A 20,711-nucleotide genomic window follows, 5' to 3' on the forward strand; every position below is an offset into this window, starting at 1 on the left:
GTTGGAGGACTTACTGTCTGATTTCAAGACTTAGGATAAAGCTATAATCAATGTATATGGAATTAGCTAAAGGATAGGAATAGAAATCAATATAAAAGAATAGAGTCCAGAAATAAATCCACGACTGATTTTTTTACAAAGGTGGAAAAATAATTGTTTTTTTTCAACAAATTGTCCTGGAATAATGGGTACCCAGATACGAAAAACAATAAAAATCTCCATCTTACCCCGTACTATCAATTTTTTAAAAACCATGGGGCACCTGGGGGGCTCAGTTGGTTAAGCGTTGACTTAGGCTTTGGTCACGATCTCACGGTTCGTGGGTTTGAGCCCCGTATCGGGCTCTGTGCTGACAGCTAGCTCAAAGCCTGGAGCCTGTTTCAGATTCTATATTTCCCTCTCTCTCTGACCCTCCCCTGTTCATACTCTCTCTCTTTCTCTCTCCCTCAGAAATAAATAAAAAACACAAAAAAATTTTAAAAACCTAACAAAATTTCTATCTTTCTTCATACTAATATCAAATATTTATCTTGAAATGGATCATAAAAGCTGAAACCATAAAACTGTTAGAAGAAAACATAAGGAATAACTTTGTAACCTTGGAGTAGGTTTCTCAAGGTATGGAAGCATGAACCATTATAGAAAAAAAAATGGATAGCAAGCTACAAAAAGAAAATATTTGCAATACATGTATCTGATACAGAACTGGTATCTAGTATATACACTAAACAGTCTTCTAATTCCTTAAGAGGACAAACCACCTAATATAAAAATGAGCAAAAGATTTTAATACATCCTTCACAATAGAAGATCTATGAATATCTAATAATGTATAAAAAGTTTAACAGTATTAAACCCTGAATAAATACAAAAAAACACTGTGACAAACCATTACAATCCTAATAGAAAAGGTAAAATAAAAATATAATGCTAAGTATTGACAAGAATGTAAAATAAATAAAATGCTCCTACATTGCTAGTGGCAACGCAAAATGGTACAGCTACTTTGGAAAATAGTTTGGCAATTTCTGATAAAGTTAAACTTACACTTATAGGAACCAGCAATTCCACTCCTTCATTTTTATCCATGAGACATGAAAAACATGTCCATACATAATCTTACACAGAATGTTTATGGCAATTTTGGTAACATCCAAAAATTATAGACAACACAAGTGTCCATCAGTTTGTGAATGGAAAAGACGAATGGTACATTCACAAATGAAATACTTCTAAACAATGAAATAAACTAATGTACATGCAACATAATCTCAAAAATGTTAAGCTAAGTGAAAAGAGCCAGACACAAAAATTATGCATGGCACAGTTGCCTTTATGTGACATTCTACAGAAAGTGAAACTAATTTCTAGTGATAGAAAGGAGTTAGATGCTTGGGGCCTGAAAACTTTTTGGGCATGAGGAAATTTTGGAAGATGATGGAAATGTTTTATATCTTGATTGCTGTGGTGATTCCATGTATATACACATTTGTAAAATCTAACTAAAATACACACTTAAAATAGATCCATTTCACTGTGTGTAAAAACTTCAGTAAAGTTGGTTTATTGAAACACTTTTTTAAGGTGCAATTAAAACAACAGGTGGTAATCTGTTGATAAACCTTCTCAGTGCCATGTATTAGAGCAAATCCATGATCAAAAGAATAGTAGATTTAAATGAAGTTCAATTGTATATACATTAAAGAACATAGTTCTTTAATGCTATCATAACAAGTTAAAGTTAATATCCACAAATCTAAAAGACACAAAATGGGCTTCACATGGAGTTAGGAGCATTCCATGAAAGTTTTGTGTGTAAAGGAAAACACTTTTAGTGCCTCTGCACTGCTTACAGCCCACAGGTGGAAAAGAGAACAGAGAGAGATGGAGGTAAGATGACTAGCACTGCCTATTCACTAATGTAGTCACCATGCTGGGGGAAAAACAAAAACAAAAAAACAAAAAAAAGCCTAATTTTATATAACTAACAATTTATCTCTATTTAACTTTAGAAAAAACCCCAGAAAGTCATGTTTAAAACAATAATCGATTTTATCTTTTTTAAAAAATGTTTTATTTATTTTTGAGAGAGAGAGACAAAATACGAGTGGTGGAGGAGCAGAGAGAGAGGGAGACACAGAATCTGAAGCAGGCTCCAGGCTCTGAGCTGTCAGCACAGAGCCCGACATGGAGCTCAAACTCATGAACTGTGAGATCATGACCTGAGCCGAAGTTGGATGCTTAACCGACTGAGCCACCCAGGTGTCCCAGAATTGATTTTATCTTAAGTAATTACTATTAGTCACTTTACAGAAGTAACCATATAAACAAAGGTCATTAAAAATCACTGATGTAGGGGCGTCTGGGTGGCTCAGGTCATGATCTCACAGTTCGTGGGTTCAAGCCCTGCAGTCAGGCTCTGTACTGACAGCTCAGAGCCTGGAGCCTGTTTCCGATTCTGTGTGTCCCTCTCTTGCTGTCCCTTCCCTGCTCATGATCTGTCTCTCTCTGTCTCTCAAAAATAAACAAATGTTTAAAAAAATAAAAAATAAAAATCACTGATGTAGAAACCAAATTGGATACTAAAATTTTTACTTTCTAAGGTTGACATTTTACAACATGGAAAATAAATTTTTAAAAATTCTTCCACCATCCATCACCTTCACAGAATTGTTGCTATTATGTGCTATATTTCCTTTCCTATATGTACTTTTTCTGTGGATGTTTTCCTACATGGTTACAATTATTACTGAATTTTATATCCTACTATTTCCACATTTTTCATAGTCTTGTAGCTATCAGGTTTCAGGGGGCATAATATTCTAGAAAATGTATGTCCTAGAATTTATTTTATCATCCCTCTACCATGGACTTTTCCTGCTTTTAGACTTTTGTTATTATTAAACCTTTTTTTAAGTTTGTTTATTTAGTTTCAGAGAAAGAGATAGAGAGAAAGAGTGCAAGTACAAGTTGGGGAGGGGCAGAGAGAGAGGGAGAGAGAGAATCCCAAGCAGGCTCCTCACTGTTAGTGCAGAGTCCAACACAGGTCTTGCACTCACTAACCATGAGATCATGACCTGAGCTGAACTCAAGAGTTGGACACTTAACCGACTGAGCCATCCAGGGGCCCCTTTTGTTACTATTAAATACAGAAGTACAAAAGTGCCTCAAATCACACATATCCAAGATGTAACTCAGTAACTTATTATTTTTTTCTTCCAAATGAGGTCATTTCAGTTTTTAGGAAATCAGGATTTATTTTTGATACCTCCTCTCTCTCCTACCAATGCCTTCCTCTCCCCATCCTTAAAATCCTGTTACATTTCTGAAATTTGATCATTTCTCTCCATGCCAGTGTCACTCCTCTAATCATGTAACCAACAACTCTTGCCTATACCACTGCAATCACGTCTTATTTCTTTACATTCACTCTAATCCTTCAATTTAGTAGTGACCTAAATACAAACCCAATCATTTCACTCCCCTACTTAAAAACCTTTCAGTAGTTTCTCATTGCTTTTGAAAGAAAGAATGAAATCCTTTAATCTGGTCTATATGCTTTGTGTGGTCACTGCCACAAAGTAGAGTTTAATGTGTATAAATAAAAATATTTGTATTAAAAGTGGTATCATACTGCCATTTCCCTATTAAAGGGCATTATGGTTGTTTAACGACTTCTTAGTAAAAGAAAGAAATAAGCCTACCTAAAATAATTATTTATAAAGTTCAGGTTACATATTACACTAGTAAGGGAATAAACAACTATATTAGGTAAGTACTGCATAAACTAGGGAGAGTCACAGACAATAATAAATATTGGGTGATTTATCGTTAATGAAGAGTGACATAAACTAGATGGCAGAATTCTCCTTTTCCTACCTATGTTTTACATGAGTGAGAGTTGTAACTTTTTTCTTACCTATATACAATCCCTACTGATCTTATCTACACTCATAACTTAAATTAGCATCTCCAGTGGCTTAAGTAGTATCTTAAGTCAGGACCTTTGCATAAATTACTTCACCTTTTTGGCTAGCTAATTCCCTCAAATCCTCCAGACCCAAATTAGGTAAACTCATCTTTGGAGAAACTTTCCTCAAGGCTGGGTGAGATGACCAGAGTGCCCTGGAGCATCTTGTTAACTCCTATTGCAGTATTTAATATACATACTGAAATTTCTCCACCAAGCTAAAAGATCCTCATGCAGAGAATGTATTTTATTGTCATATTGCTAGCAGTAGGCACATACTATACATTTAGCAGTAAAACTTGTATAATTAAGGAAAAAACAAAAATCTATCTTGTAAATCAGCCAGATCTACTGTGGTTTGGCTGAAAACACACCCTAGTGTACATACACATGCACATATATACATGCACACAGTTGTTTCAAAGACTCCTATGTGGCAGGCAAAACTACTAGGACGAAGATCACCTATTTAGAGTTGAGCAAAAACCAATAAACTCTTAAGCTGAAAATCACCATTTTTGTGAGATAAATTTTGAGGTTACACATTAAGCATTTAATTAATCTATTGATCAAAATAATACTCGGAAAGAAAAAATGATAATGATGTGACAAAACTGCCAAAATAACAAATGTATTTTGGCATAAATTAACAGTCTAATTCCTGGGTTGAGAGAGATGGTTGTCCTAATCTATTCTACAGAAGTGGAGCAGACTGACAATAGTATAGATTTCATTTGGGGAATTACACAAACTAAAGCATATTCAGAAAGCAGTGACCAGGATGGTGAAAGAACTTGAAAGCATGAGAAAAAGGATATTTAGCTTGAAGAAAAAAAAAGACCCAAAGGATGCAAGAGAGCAGTCTTCAAATATTTGATGGATTGTAATATGTAAATGGAATCACACGAGAGGTGGAATGAAGCCTAATGGATAGAAACAACAGGAATATCAATTTTCCTTAACACCAAGTCCAAAGGAGCTGCCTCTTTCATTGCACTGAAAATGGTACCTAAGTCACCAATGACTTTCTAATTGTCTATTTTCTGGGACATTTTAAGATCTTTACCTTACTTCTATTGTCTATTGCAGCTATTATCATGGACAAATTTCTTCCTGAAACTACACTCTCCCTCTCCATTCATGCCCTCTTTTTAAGACACTTTGTATTCCCAGTTGCCCTGTTTCTTTAGACTCAATTCCTTGGTAAATAAATACGAATTGGTTCTATTAAATTTCTCTAGTCACTACTTTCAACCAAGCTATGCCAAATCTTCCTTTCTCATCTCTTGACATCTAGAACTAATTCCACCTTTTTCTCACCAGTTTCAGTTACTAAAACTTGGAACAGTCAAGTTTAAAACTTTAATATTCAGTGCAAAGATTTCCCTCCTTTAGTGGAGACTAAGACTTGTAGCTTGAAAGTCTTAGTAGGAAAGAGGGGTTCTAAAGGAAAGGAAGATTCTAAAATGCCTCTTCCTCCAAGTTTTCTTTCCAAGTTCTAGTTCTCTTGTTGGGAGACCAGGGGTAAAAAAAGTGGAAGTGATCAGCTTATATAATTGGCTGTCTGGTTAGAGAGAAATGTCCTCAGTCTCACTATGATCTGGTGTATTTAAGCCTACTGCTCTATAGCCTTTGAAGTTATGGTGGTTTCTATGTAGGTGGTAAGTGTGGTTTTTGAGGGTGGTGCTCAGTTTCATTTTGGCCACATCTGTCACTGAGTCTTTATGAGGCAGAATCTAGGTTTTGGGGGGCTGGCCAGTAATTCATATTCAACTTCTGCTCTGGTAATATTAGCTATTGCTATCATTATTCTTTTGGGTGTTTATATAATTTCTCCCAGGAGGCTTCCATCCTATTTCTGCACCAGACACAGAAAACAGTGCTGTTGTTGAGAATGTTGACAAACCCTGGGAGGTTTAAGGCAGGCTTCCCCAAGGACTCTCTCACTATGCTCTACTCACTGAAGGGCTTGCAGATTCAGAAGTTTAGCAAGAAGTCAGTTGGGAAATAAGATGCTAGTTTCTGCTTCTTGTAAGCATCCTCAATGCCTATGACTGATGCTCTTAGGAATTGTGCTGTCTTACCTGCCTGAATAAGGGATCACTTTTGAACTTGAATATTGCACTCTTGCTCTCTCCAATTTTTGCCTATGATGTTTGGTCGTGATGGTGAGAGAGTTATTAGAAAGTAGCTGTGGTGGATCTTTGGGCCTGCAAAGAAGTATTTAATCCCAACTACAGGAAAGGGGGAACTTAAATCTTCACCTTCTTTTTCTCACTGTGGGCTATGGTCACCATTTCTGAGGTACTCAGCATCCTGTTAAAAATAATACATAACTAATCTTGACCAGTAACTATATGCTAACCATCGTGCAATGGACTTCTCATGCATTAGTTCACTTAATTCTCATAATAACTTGTAAGATAAATGTTGTTAATCCCTATCTTACAGGTAAGGAAAGGAAGGCACAGGGAAGGCAAGCAGCTTGCCTAAGGTGACACAGTTAGTAAAGATCAGGGCCATGAGTTGAATCAGGTAGTCAGATTCCAGAGGCTATGCTCCTATCTCTTTCATGGGCTTATTTTCCTTTACCTATCCCTTAACTGATAGACTTTGGATTTAGGCTTTGACTTGCTTTTCTTTTTACTCTAGTTATTCTAGTCTTTCCTAGAGCCTCAGAACACTCTGAGAATCTGATGCAAGTTATATATTACTCTAAAAGTATAAACATATGGAAATTTACATGTAATTTCAGGGAATTAAGAGACCCCCTGAAGTTCCATTTATGAATCCTCCATGGTCTATAAATCTGGGCATTCTAATATATATCTATGAATGACTTCAACTAAAAAGTATCAGTTGCATAAAATATCATTCAAATAATACTGAAAATCCAAAACATTTTTCTCTAGACTAAATTTAATACTCACAAACTTCATTACATTTAAATTGAATTTATACCTCACATCAATATTTGCTCCTTCTCCTCCTTTTCTAACTTCACCTAATGGTACTAACTCCAAACCTTCTCAGGACAAACATCTGGGAATCATCCTATCTCCTGTCTCTCCTTTATCTCTCACACATTTAGAAAGCACAGAAGAATCAACATTCTTGAGAGGGACCTATTAAAAGAGGAAAAATGTAGGGAAATGGTATTTTATATCAGTACAATCTAAGGATAGATTGTGAAACATTTAGAATCTAACACACATAATGAAATGCAGAAATAGAAAAATTAGGGAGCATTGTTATATCAAAGTATGGTGATAAATTTATGGTTTAAAGTCTCAAAAGTATAGTAACAGACATCATCTCATGTTTCGATTAATTAGTATTTCCATCACTTCAAGTTTTCACTTTATTCCTACAGTGTATCCTTCATAGTAGTTCTTCATATCTCAAAATACTCCATGACTACCTATTTCTTCCCAGTATAAAGTAACTTTTTAGCCAGGCTTTCACAGCATTCATTCATTCATTCATTCATTCAAGCATGTATTCAGGTGCCCTTACATGGTTGCCATGGTCACAGAGCTTACAGTCTACTGAATAAGATACACGATTAAGTAATTTCAACAAAATGCAGTATGTGCCATGATAAAGTAGATGAAGAATACTACAGAAGTATAGAGGAAGAATAGTAAGTGGGCTGAGGGTAAGGAAAGCAACAGTTAAAGAAGCCTTTCTGGAAGAGAATCTAAGGAGACACCTAAGAGATGATTAAGAGTTAGTTTAAGAAAGGAAAAAAAGGAGGCAGCAAGAAAGAATTGAAGCCAAGGCCTGGAGAGAATGGTAATTGGATGGAATTAAAAGCCTAGGGTGATAAACATAATGCTTGAAGAAAGAGGTGAGGGCATGAGAAAAGATAAGCCTGAAGTGAATCAGCAGTGACAGATCATTAAAGGCCTGTTAGTTAGTCTAGGCTAAGGAGGCTGGACTTACTGTTAAAATTGATAGCAAAGAAAGGTCTTAAGCAAGGATATATCATGATTACCTTTAGTTTTTTATATCAGAAAGTTTGTTCTAGCTACAGTATGAAAATGAACTGAAGGAAGAAAAACTGGAAGTGACCTAAGAAGCTGTTATAATAATTTCAGTGAGAGTTGTGGATTATGGCCAAACTAGGGTCATAGCAGCAAAAACAGAAAGAAGTACGCAGAATTTTAAAATATTTAAAAGGTTTAAAACCTTGGGATTTAATGATTACTGGATGTGTACAGTGGAGAGACAAGTACATCACTCAGGTCTCTGGCATGCGTCACTCGTAGCCTAAATAATCTAGGAATCATAGGAAGAGGGACAGATTTAGAGGAATGGGGTAGAATTTGGAGACAAGGGAAGTTCAATGCTAGACACATTGATTTTTGAGAGATATTCAAGAGAAAATGTTGAAAGGGAGTTGAATATGATCTCTGCATTTCTCTGTTGATCCTATGTATGCAGCAATGCCTACAGATTTCATAAAATGAATTTTTTCCATCCCTGGTCGTTCTAGTTATGCAGGAACTGAGATCTCCCAGGAAGAGTATGTAGCATCAGAAGAGGGAAGAGGATATCCGTATTTTAAGTAAAGCCAAAAGAGTCTAAAAAAAAAGACAGAGAGGTAGAAGGACAACTAGGGCATAATGTAATAAAAGATTTAAAGGAAGGGAGTACTTCAAGAAAAAAGTGACTTGAGGTGCCTGCGTGGCTCAGTCAGTTGAGCATCCTATTCTTGATTTTGGCTCAGGTCATGATCTCATGGTTCATGGGTTCGAGCCACGTTGGGCTCTGTGCTGATAGCACAGCTTGGGATTCTCTGTCTGCCTTTAACTTTGCCTCTTCTCTGCTTGCAAGGATGCACACTCTATCAATCTCTCTCTCAAAAATAAATAAACATTAAAAAAAAAGTGACTCAACACATCAACTGCTGCAGAGATCAAGAAGGAAGAGAGCTGGGAAGTATTCCTCGGGTTTATCCATGAGAAGGTCACTAACATCTCTGGATAAGGTGGTTTCAGTGACGTGCTACTGCCTTAAGTAAACTGAGGAATGACTTAAATATCATGAAAATGTATAAGAGGTACAGACTGCTCAAAGGCTTGGCTATAAAAAAAAAGACAAAAGGGATAGTTGGAGGAGTGGGGTTAAGGAGGAAGAATCCGTCCTCCCCCCTTTTCTTTTAATGAGGCTTGGAAAGAGATTTGAGCATGTTTAAGTACACAAAGGAAAGAACTTACAAGGAGGGAGAAGTTGAAGAAAAAAAACTGATGTTGCCATTCCTTGGTAAGGTGGAAGAAGAAAAGTTCTAATGTCCAGTTGAAAGGATGATTCTCAAAGAGGAGACATTCTCCCCTGCGTGGGTACTGAAGCTTGACAGTGGGAAGTTGGGGGAGTTCTCATCTGAAGAGACTATTTTCTTTCATGTGAAATAATGCAAGTTATCCCAGAGAATGAAAGTAGTAATGTTTGTTGTTTGAGTATGAGGTTTTAAAAAACCACTGAGGTTACTGAGAATGAAAAAGAGGTGATGTTCACTGGACAATGCCAAAAGCTCAAGGTCTCCAATAAATGATGGAAATAACTAAGAAGTCAATATATGGCAGCAGTGAGATGATATAAAAGGTAGAAAGGACAAAGGTATAAATATTACTGTGGAAAAAACTTTTAAGATAATTATCAGATTTTAGTGTAAAATGATGATTTACTATCAGAGAAACCTGCTTCCAAATCTTAGCTACTGTGTGTTCTTGGACATGTTACTTGGCTTCTCTTAAAATTCCAACCTCCTGTAAAATAGACATCTCATTTGATTACTGTGAAACTAAATGATAAAATACATGTTAAGGGCTTAGCATGCTACCTAGCACATAGTAAATCCTCAATAAATATTAAATAATTCAATAAAATATTTGATGATAGTATTTTAAGATATTAGAGTTTGTTTTATATGAAGTAGGTTATTTATAGGGGAAAGATTTAGAAGGGGTAAGAATAGAAGGAAATTGAATCTAGAGAAAAAAGAGTATTACGAAGATAAAAGCAACAGAAAAGATCATTGGAACAGCTTAATTCTTGGACAATAACCAAAGATAACAAGGAGGTAAAGCATGAGAGATTTAGCTGGCCGTAAAGTTAAACAAACAAAAATCCAGGGAGTCCTGTGGTGGATGAAAAGTGAACAGCCTTGTCTCTGCACAGTGTGGTTGGAGAAACTGGTATAAGGTTATGAGGTTTCACAATCTGAATTCTACAAGTAGGTAGTTGAGGTAAGAGACCCAGGAAACCAAACTTTCCCTCTAACTAATCCTCAATAAAAAACTTTCTGCTTTAGAAGAGCTTTCACTTCTTTACTACATAAGCATACTATGTTGATATCTACATTTGCACATTTGTTAATATTGTCTTCCATATGAGTACTTTTCTCCCTCCATCTCTCCTCAATTTTTACCCATAGTTTGATTGCATATCTCTTACGTCTGCAAAAACATCTGTATATTATATATGCACTATTCTCATTTATTCCATGTGCAACCAGTATCCAGTTTAAGTTCAGAAAGGGTAAAAACCAAGATTTATACTGTCTAGCAGTGCTAGAAACAGTGTAGGTGCTTAGATGCTTCAGGACAAATGGTCAGGCGGTCTTACTGAAGAACTGCATGAATACCTGTTTGTCTTACTTCAGTATTTTGACAAGTTGTACTAACATAAAATAAACTAAGAAAAAATTAAACAGAATACAAAAAACAGATATTGTAAAGCCTTTCTTAAAGAGTCAGAAAATAAGTATTTCAGGCTTGTGAACCATACAGTCTCTGTTGAAACTACTTAACTCTGCTGTTGTGACCACAGGAGCAGCCACAGACAAGGTACAAATAACTAAGCATGGTTGTGTTCTAAAAACTTTACTTATAGATAGGTCACTGGCCCACAGGCTGTAGTTTGCCAGTCATTAATAAAGAAAATGCTCAGAATTCATTACATGGTGTAGAAGAAGCTCAGCAATTTCAAAAAGGTTAGAGGCAATTGACAAGAAAATATTATAATATCTTGTGAGATATATCAAGAGGGCTTTGTGTTTGCTATTACGCAAAATAATAGCAAATTAAAATTGTGAAGAGAGTGGCAGTTTCTAAGTTTTTAAATATTTATTTTTGAGAGAGAAAGAGAGAGTGAAGTGGGGAGGGGCAGAGAGAAGGAGATACAGAATCTGAGACAGGCTCCAGGTTCTGTGCTATTTGCACAGAGCCAGACGCAGGGCTTGAACTCACAAACCATGAGATCATGCCCCAAGCCAAAGTTGGACACTTAACGGACTGAGCCACCTAAGTGCCCTGAGAGTAGCAGATTCTAAGCTGAGTCCCATGATTGCTATTTCCTAGTATTCATGCCTTTGTATAATCTCTCTTTTTGAGTATGTGTGGAAGCTGTGCCTTCTTTCTAACCAGAGAATATGGGAAAGGTGATGGGATGTCACCCCTTCTGTTACATACGGTGGTAACATCTCTCTTGCTGAGATACATACATTTTCCTTCACTGGTTTTGAAGAAATAAGATACCATGTTGTGAGCAGTCTCTGACTGATAGCCAGAAGGAAACTATGTAAGCTTGATCTTTCCCCTGCCAAGCCTTCAGATGAGAATGCAGGCCTGACTGACCACTGGCTTCCAGGGACCCTTATGAGATATGCATGGTTGGACTTCTGACTCACAGAAATGAGATAACAAATGTGTGTTATTTTACAGCTAAGTTTGTGTTAATATTGTTGGACAGTAATAGGTAACTAATACAAAAGTTACACTCATAGCTAGTTGTAATTAATTGTCTAACAGCATATCATTTATCTCCTACCTCTAGAACTAAAATGATATAATTAACATAAGAGATTAATTTAAAAATAATGGGCTCATAAATGTCATATAACTTGTATTTTAATTACTGGCAACTTCCATTAAATCTCTTTGATGTTCAATATCTCTGTAAACAGATCAAGATCCTTTATTTTAAAAGAAGCTACAAAAATTCTAAATATTTATGCCATTCCTTCACTTTTGATACTTTTAAGATGTCCCAAATTTACCCTTGTACCAGACTGTCAGAAAGCATCTAAATATAAAACATCTCAAAACCCAGCCCAGTACTAACAAATGAAACATATTTTAGGAAAAATCTATCTTTGATTTTCTAAGTAAATGTAGGGGCCCCTTAGTTATTCAACTGACGATGGTCTGTTATAAATTCATATTCATTTATTTAGCTGTATTTGGAAGGTCTAAAACAGACCTACCCTGGGTTTCTGGCAGTGCTCACACGCTCTAGTTTTCATAGTTCCATTGCTACTGAAATTGTAAGTACATGATTGGCAGGCCCATACTCATGCACACACTTATGCACATGCCTTAGTGACTAATCTATTTGAAGAGAAATGGTTTAAAAGTCAACAAACTATAAGTGATAAGCTATTAATGTAAATCATCTTCACGCTTTAACTGTCTTCAAATTCTAGAATAAAAAAAAAAATCTTTGCGTGATGAGCAATATAGTAATGTCCTGTGATACCAACCATTGGCCTTAAATCTCCATAACTGGTTTATATTTAGAACTATTCATCTATTTTTTAAGGCAAATTTCATCTACTGGACAAGTTGTATTGACTTGGGAATGAAGAAAAGTAGAGAACCTAGTATATAAAACTCCTTTTAATCTTTCAAAAGTGTGAAAATGTTTCCAAATTTTGCTTTACGGTTTTCTAAAGAAAACAAGCTGATGATGAAACTAAGTTTACCACAGTTACACATATTTTCAAAAATCTTAGACACATAGAAGTTGATAGCAGAACATAAACAATACTGATACTGAGAAGATTCAAAATATTAGCTTTATGGAAAAACCAGACTATAAAGGCAAGGCCTTTGCTTTATACTTGTCATTTTCTTTAATCATCAATTCAACAGTTATTGAATACTAAGTATAATAAAAACGTTGATGAATTGATATTTCATCAGAGATAGACTTTTGTTTTTAAATCTGTTACTATGCCTTAGTTATTCTTGTCTGAGTATTTCCTTATTACTCATCATTTAAAAATCCCCTTTGCTGGATCAAGTTCATTAGGCATGTACATGTTCTGTTCCCATATAACTGCAGACAACAATGTCACTATGCTTTCTGCCACTATATAACAAGGATTCCCCATCCTCTGGCTTTCAGTAACATGGACCTCAGTTCCTTTTTACTCTCACTGTCATTACAGTACAGTATTTCTACTAACAATCTGTTCATGACAATTTAGGCTCTCTCTAATACTCCAGGTTTGCTTACTACCTGGTTCCAAAGCCACTCCCATATTTTTTGGTATTTGTTATGGAAGCACCTACTTCCAGATACTGAAACAGGCACCAAAATCTGTTATGAAATAACATCATCAATATTTGCAGAAGGTGATTGCCCAATTATAAAATGCAAGTGAATCTATAAACTACTCCAAAGTTTCTGGTGATAAGATCAATATATAAAAATCAATAGCAGTCTCTTCTCCTAGCTACAACCAATGTTAAAATGTAATAATAATAGACACATCTATTGTGGTATTTAACTTATTATATTATGATTATTTGCTTTACATTATATCTCCTTCCCAAGTGTAAAGTTCTGTAAGGGAAGTATTTTATTTATATTTATAACACCAATATCTAGCATATACCTGTGTGTTCAATGAACATTCGCTGAATAAATGATCAATAATCACTGGATTCTTAGTATCATTCACAGATACTTCCACTGGAGAAAAGAATTTAAATTTAGTTGCATATTTTAGGGGCACCTGGTGGCTCAGTTAGTTAAATGTCCAACTTCGGCTCAGGTCATGATCTCATAGTTTGTGGTTTAGAGCCCCACATCAGGCTTTGTGCTGACAGCTCAGAGCCTGGACCCTGCTTTGGATTCTGTGTCTCTGTCTCTCTGCCCCTCCCCCACTCNTTAAAATAACTTCCCAGATTTTTAGTTATTAAAAAGTCTGAGGCCCAAATGATGAAATGCCATTCTTTACTTTTCACTTTTTCAGACTGATAAAAATGTAAATGTTTGATAAGATATAGTACTGTCAGGGTGAAAGTAAACTCACTGGTGTATTCTTATAACTGCTGAGCGACTGAAGTAAAAGATGGCATAATCTCTTGGGAGAGCAATCTAATAATATCTAATACAATTTAACCTGCTGCAACTAAGCAAGTCTCTATCTTAGAATTTATTCTACAGATATTTTTAAAAATAATTTATTAAATTTTATTTTAGGAAAAGAGAGCATGAACAGGAGAGAGGGGCAGAGAGAGAGAGAATCTTAAGCAGGCTCTACGCTCAGCACAGAGCCAGACACAGGGCTTGATCTCATGACCCTAAGATCATGACCTGAGCTGAAAGCACGAGTTGGATGCTCAATGAACTGAGCCACCTGTGTGCCCAATTCTACAGATATTTATATATGTACACAAAGCTTGTGTACAAGATTATGTATAATAGCATTGTTAGCAATAGAAAAATGGGACTTAAATTCATCAATAGAGAATTATTTAAATAAATTATGGCACATCCATATGATGAAATCTTATGCAGTTGTTATAAAAATGAGGCCTATGAATGCATATGGACTGATTTCTAGGACGTATTCAGTGGAAAAAGCAGAGTGCTCCCATGTTTGCTTCTTAAGTAAAAATATTTGGAAAAGATACCAGGACAGTATTGTCTCTGGGTATAGGGATAAACAACTGAAAGGACAACCTAATTTTCTCTAGATATCTTTTGGTATTTTATGTATTTGTTTATTGATATTAAAACTGAATTTTTTTTTCCATAAAGTCCTTCAATAATTCTCAACTAAAAGGTAAGTTTTTAAAAATGAGACTGGCATCACCATTTCTAGAAATTCTCAATTACAGGGTATTTCTCCCTCTAACAATTACTGTTAGGAACAATTCTGCACCCCAAGTCCTTAAAAACTGATGGGTGATGGGGGTGCCTGGGTGGCTCAGTCGGTTAAGTGTCCAACTTCGGCTCAGGTCATGATCTCACAGTTTGTGGGTTCGAGCCCCGCGTTGGGCTCTGTGCTGACAGCTCAGAGCCTGGAGCCTGTTTCAGATTCTGTATCTCCCTTTCTCTCTGACCCTCTCCTGTTCATGCTGTTTCTCTCTCTCTCTCTCAGAAATAAATAAAACATTTTTAAAAAACATTAAAAAAACTGATGGGTGACACAAATATTTTCTAGAACATATTTTACTTAATTTTTTCTTAAACATTATACATTATTCAGAGACATAGGCACTTAGGTAAATGCTCTGAAAATTCTATTGTAGTGATCAAAGTAAATGGCTGGTAACAACCTGGCAAATATTTTGCCACTAAGTGCTGCATGGAAATTAATGGTTGGGTTAAATATGATGACTGAACACAGGACAAAAATGACTCAATGGTGTGATTTTTAAAAATTAGTGTATTTTAGGGGCACCTGGGTGGTTTAGTTGGTTAAGCGTCTGATTCTTGATCTCAGCTCAGGTCATGATGTCATAGTTCGTGGTTGGGCTCTGCGCTAGCAGTGCAGAGCCTGTTTGGGATTCTTTCTTTCTCACTCTGTCTCTGGCCCTACCTTACTCTCTCTCTCAAAATAAATAAATAAACTTAAAAAAATTAAAAATATATTTTAGATAGCAATAAGCTGCAACCATATAAACAAATCTTTAACAAATTTGCATATCTGAAAAAATCTTTAATATAATAGTCTCTATATTGTTTCACTATTATGATGATAAAACTTTCTGACTGGAATGAAGAAATGCTAATAATTTAAAACAATAGTTTTTTCTTTATAAAAAAATTTTTATTTTATTTTTTTTAGATGAAGTTTAGTTGATACTCAATGTTACATTAGTTTCAAGGAATACAATATAGTGATTTGACAACTCTATACTTTACCCTGTGTTCATCAGAAGTGTGGCTACAATCTCTCCTCATATAATACTATTATAATACCATTGACTGGAATCCCTGTGCTCTGCCTTTCATCCTTATGATATATACATTCCATAACCAGATGCCTGTACCTCCCACTCCTATTCACCTGTTTTACCCATCTGCCCACCAACCTCCATTCTGGCAACCACCTACTTGTTCTCTGAAAACAAAAGAATTTTGGCCTGGCTGCATCCTGTATCCTTATTGTGAATTAATTAAATAAGGACTCTTTCAAGTTTAGAAATTTGAAAATTTATTAAAAGAAAAAGCTCACAAAATGTAGGCTTTACTTAATAATTTACTCTAAAAAGGCATAAAACTCCTATTTTACTGTTTCTGACCATTAAATGAAGCATTAAAAAAGTCACAGAGCACAGTTACGAAAAATGTGAACTTTCCAGTCATACCAGATTTTAAATCCTAGTTCTCTCACTAGCTATGTCATAATGGGAAAGTTACTTCACTCCTCTGAATCTTATTTATTAAAATGTAAAATGGGGATAATATAGATTACATGTAGCATCTTATAAGGAAAAAACTGTACATAAAACATTTAGCACAATACGTTACTCATAGTGAGACTTAAATAAAGGGCAGCTCTCACTATTATTATTATTATTATTATTATTACTGTTCAATTATCTATCAGAGATGGGGGGTAAGATGTACTACAAATCTCTTTTGAGTTTTCCAGATAGAGCTTCATTTATTAGACAAATGCTTATGTACATAGCAATTTTACACACCACTATTTTGCCTTTAAATTTTTTTAAATATTTATTTATTTTTGAGAGAGAGAGAAACAGAGAGATAGTTTGCAAGCAGGGGAGGGGCAGAGAGGGAGGGAGATAGAATTCGAAGCAGGCTCCAGGTTTTGCGCTGTCAGCACAGAGCCCGACGTGGGGCTTGAACCCGTGAACTCCAAGATCATGACCTGAGCCAAAGTCAGACACTTAACTGACAGAGCCACCAGGTGCCCCATAACCATTTTGCATTTTAATCATTCCTGGAGCAGAGTTTTCTAAAATACTTAACACATTTCATTGCTACCTTAAGAGAAGTCAATGAATATAAAGCAACTTTATTGGTGCCTAGAAATAATAATTCTATCTAGGTTATCACATTTTATAGTCCCAATATGCTGAATATAGGTCATACTAAATTTGGAATATTGTATTCGGTTCTGAGCATAGTTAAGAGATGATGCCAGACTGACAGGTACAACAAAAGAATACAACAGGAGACTGAGGAACATGAAAACCACAATACATCAAAAACAGATTAAGGAACTATTTCATTCAGAGAAGATCTGAAGTGATAAAATAGTTGCTTTTAAATATTTTAAGAGTGTCACGTGAAAAAGTACATAAATTAATTCTGTATTATACCAGAGGACAAAATTGGGAACAAATCTATTAAATTATACAGATTAAACATTAATATGAAGAATTTCTAATACATTATAGCATTTTCAACAAGAATGCATTGTTTTGTGAAGTAATGGGCCCTTTAAACTATATAATCTGTATTCAAATGGTGTTTGCTACTGTCAAGGATGATGGAAAAGTGATTTGTGTCTAGATGGAAAAGTGATTTGTGGCTAGATGGGAGCTTTGACTACATAACTGCCAAGGTTTATTTTAATTTCAAGATTCTATGATCTAAACTAAACAATAAGGTAAATGGGATTATGTATGTAAAATTAAATAAGAACCATTGGTGTTTAAAGATGAACTAAATATGATTTATCAGTCTGTTACTTTTCTTTCAATAAGAAGAAAAATGATAAAAATGTATGAGATATATACAATGGACTTATTTGTACATCAACTTCTCAAATTAATCACTGTATTAATTTGACTTTAAATACAAATACAGAGATTCTCCAAAAAAAATCAATTGGCAATGATTTTAACCTTTTGTAAAAAAATGGAGGACAATTCACTGTGAACATTTTTAAATTAGAAGAGCTATATTTTCAGATATACTTGCTTCATTTATTTTAAGTTCAGATCAACATTTGAATTTAAATTAAACTCTAAGGCTTTTCCTCTTTAATTTACCTTAATTCGTATAGAAAGTTATATGTTTGATGTAGAATAGACAAACCCATAAAATCCTTATGCACAACAGAAAACTCTGATTAGGAAGAACAAAGTGTGTATGCCATACTAACCAATTAGAAGAACTGTTCCGACGGCCAAACCTCCACCTGGAAGTGGAACAAAACCAAGAAGAAAATTAATCTAGCTACCTTTTCATATACCTTATCTTTAGCATAAAAGTTAAGCTTTATCAAGAACTGCTACTTCAGTAACTTTAAAACTGCAGATGAGAACAACATTTTAATTACCTTTGCAATACTTCACTTAAGGTGCTATTATGAAATAATTACATATTATATGTAATTACACACTACACATTACAATTACTTTCATAATATACTGTACTATTCTCCTTTCTTCTGTGATAGGACCATGCAGCATTCAACATAACCGTGGTTACGTGTTCTAGTAATGTTATATTTAGCATTTGTTAATAAATTAACTCAATAGCCAAGACCTAAATGTTCACAGTAACTTAATACTACAGAAGTACAACATACAAAAGAAAGGTTATTATAATAGAAATTCCACTTTATTATTTACTCTCATACTTAATAAGCCTTGGGGGAAAATAACCCTGGTAATTAAAACTAATTTTTTTCCATTATGAATAACATACACAAAGACTGTGCATACTCTTAAATACATTTTGGATTTAAAATGAACAATACTTTTGTATTTCAAACAAAAAGGTCACAATCACAGCATACATTTTTAATAACAGAGGGAAATGTTCTTTTGAATATCTGAATGAGGGTAATATGATCATAAGCATATAACTCAAATAGAGATTTCATTAAAAATCAATTTTAGGAGACTAGAAGTATACTAAAAAGACATTTGGGTACAAATATCTTGTGCAACATTGGCAAATATATTTATAAAAGTGTAACTATTTGCAATTAATGTTACAAATTATACCAGCAAATTCACTAAGAATAAAATGTGTACTTCAAAGAATGAAATATATTTAAAGTAATTAAAATAGAAACTACTCAAAATTGTTGGACAATTGAAGTCAATCCTACATGTGTTTTTTGGTTTTGGTTTTGGTTTTTGGTTTTTTAAAACCAGGGAAGAAGCAGAATACCAAGAAGGAATTCTTCCCCCAACAAATTTTGTAATGTCAAACATTATATAGAAAAACTTAATATGAAAAGTTCCTTTGCTAGTGTTTATGTTTTGGCCTTGCAAATATTCATAAATGTTATTTTTCAAAGAGTGTGAAATTGGTCACATACATGAACATACAATACAATGCAACACTTTGGTGATGTAATGACTCCAGATAGAACATTTCAAATTGTTAGAGAAGAAGATTTTAAAAAGAAGAAAGTAGTGATTTATACATTTTTATGTTTAGAAGGATTTGTTATAGGACTAAAATACATTTTAATTTCACATTTAGATATGTTCTTTCATTACAGCATTTGAAGTCATATCAGACTACACAGGATAACTTCAAATCCTGATCTAACTAAAAGATTCACATAAATTGAAATATACAGGATGATAACAACCATAAAGGATCAGAGGGAAAAAAGATTTTCTGAGATAAGATTAAGCTCAATGTTTACTTTTTATAGCTTGTGCTACATATAGACTTACTACTGATTTTTTGATCCATGTGGGGCATTTTACTTTTCAATTCCTTAATTCTGTACTTTCCCTTACATGCAAAAACAAGCATTTAAATACCTAATCACCATTCTGTGTATATTTAAGATGAACTAATAGAAGTACATAGCAGATACTGCAGTGTCAAGTCTAGAGCAGGTACGATACAAGTTAGCTGCTTTTCTTTCCATAACATTTCTTACAGGAAAGGTTTAGATTTCTTATCTAAACATCCCTGAGTCTACATTCATGTAGCCTCAAAGTAAGAATTTATGTAAGGCCTACAACTGGAATAGTTATAAAGATTTTTTTCATGAATGTTATTCACAGGGGGATGATAAGAGCAGATCAAGGAATAGTTTCCCAAGTAAATGAAGTGATACCTGGCTCTAGTGTCTTGTTTGGAGAGGCATTCACTAAGAGCTGTTACTCTTCTGGCAATTATCTTCTAATTAGAACAAGTTATTAAAGATTTATCATTATGTGATAGTGATCACTATAATAGTCAGACTTAGTAAGAATATTTTCTATTGATGAACTAGTTAAGCAAAGTATTATACAGATGAGTATATACCAAGAAGGCAATTTTCTGTACGAATGATTCAAGTAATCCACTGTTTCTGACAACTCAGGAAGTGCCACTTAATTTAATTTTAAAATCTCATGTACATTAAAATTCTGTTTGGAGAATTTGAACATTACTTAAAACAACATAAAATGATGACATTTTAATGACTTTAACCAGTCATCTTAATATACTATCAGGACTTCTCTTACAAAAAGTGTTTGAGCACCTGAGGGTGGCTTAGTTGGTTAAGCATCCAACTCTTGATTTGGGCTCAGGTCATGACCTCAGGGTCCTGAGATTGAGCCCCGCATTGGGCTCCACCCTAGGCGTGGGACCTGCTCAAGATTCTCTCTCTCTCTGCCTCTCTCCCCAACTCACGCTTTCTCTAAAATATAAAAAAAAAAAAAAAAAGTTTTTTTTAAAAAAGGTGATTTTCTTTTTTTCTAAAGGATTCTATTATGTAAAT

The 20,711-nt window shown here is 34.6% G+C and overlaps 1 protein-coding gene across 3 annotated transcripts in view; it reads right to left on the bottom strand.

The window, feature by feature from the left end:
- The window catches only part of ELP4 (elongator acetyltransferase complex subunit 4), a 241,913-nt gene that overhangs the window by 215,849 nt on the left and 5,353 nt on the right, over positions 1-20,711 (bottom strand). For all 3 annotated transcript variants that reach the window (XR_013337263.1, XM_077772876.1, XM_077772875.1), the window contains exon 2: positions 18,132-18,167. Coding sequence is in view for 2 of the 3 variants with exons in the window: in XM_077772876.1 (XP_077629002.1) it covers positions 18,132-18,167 (36 nt within the window). In the remaining variant the exon portion in view is untranslated. The remainder of the gene's footprint in view (positions 1-18,131; positions 18,168-20,711) is intronic.

The sequence above is a fragment of the Crocuta crocuta genome, unplaced genomic scaffold (genome assembly GCF_008692635.1).
Source record: "Crocuta crocuta isolate KB4526 unplaced genomic scaffold, BGI_CrCroc_1.0 scaffold382, whole genome shotgun sequence".
Lineage (NCBI taxonomy): Eukaryota > Metazoa > Chordata > Mammalia > Carnivora > Hyaenidae > Crocuta > Crocuta crocuta.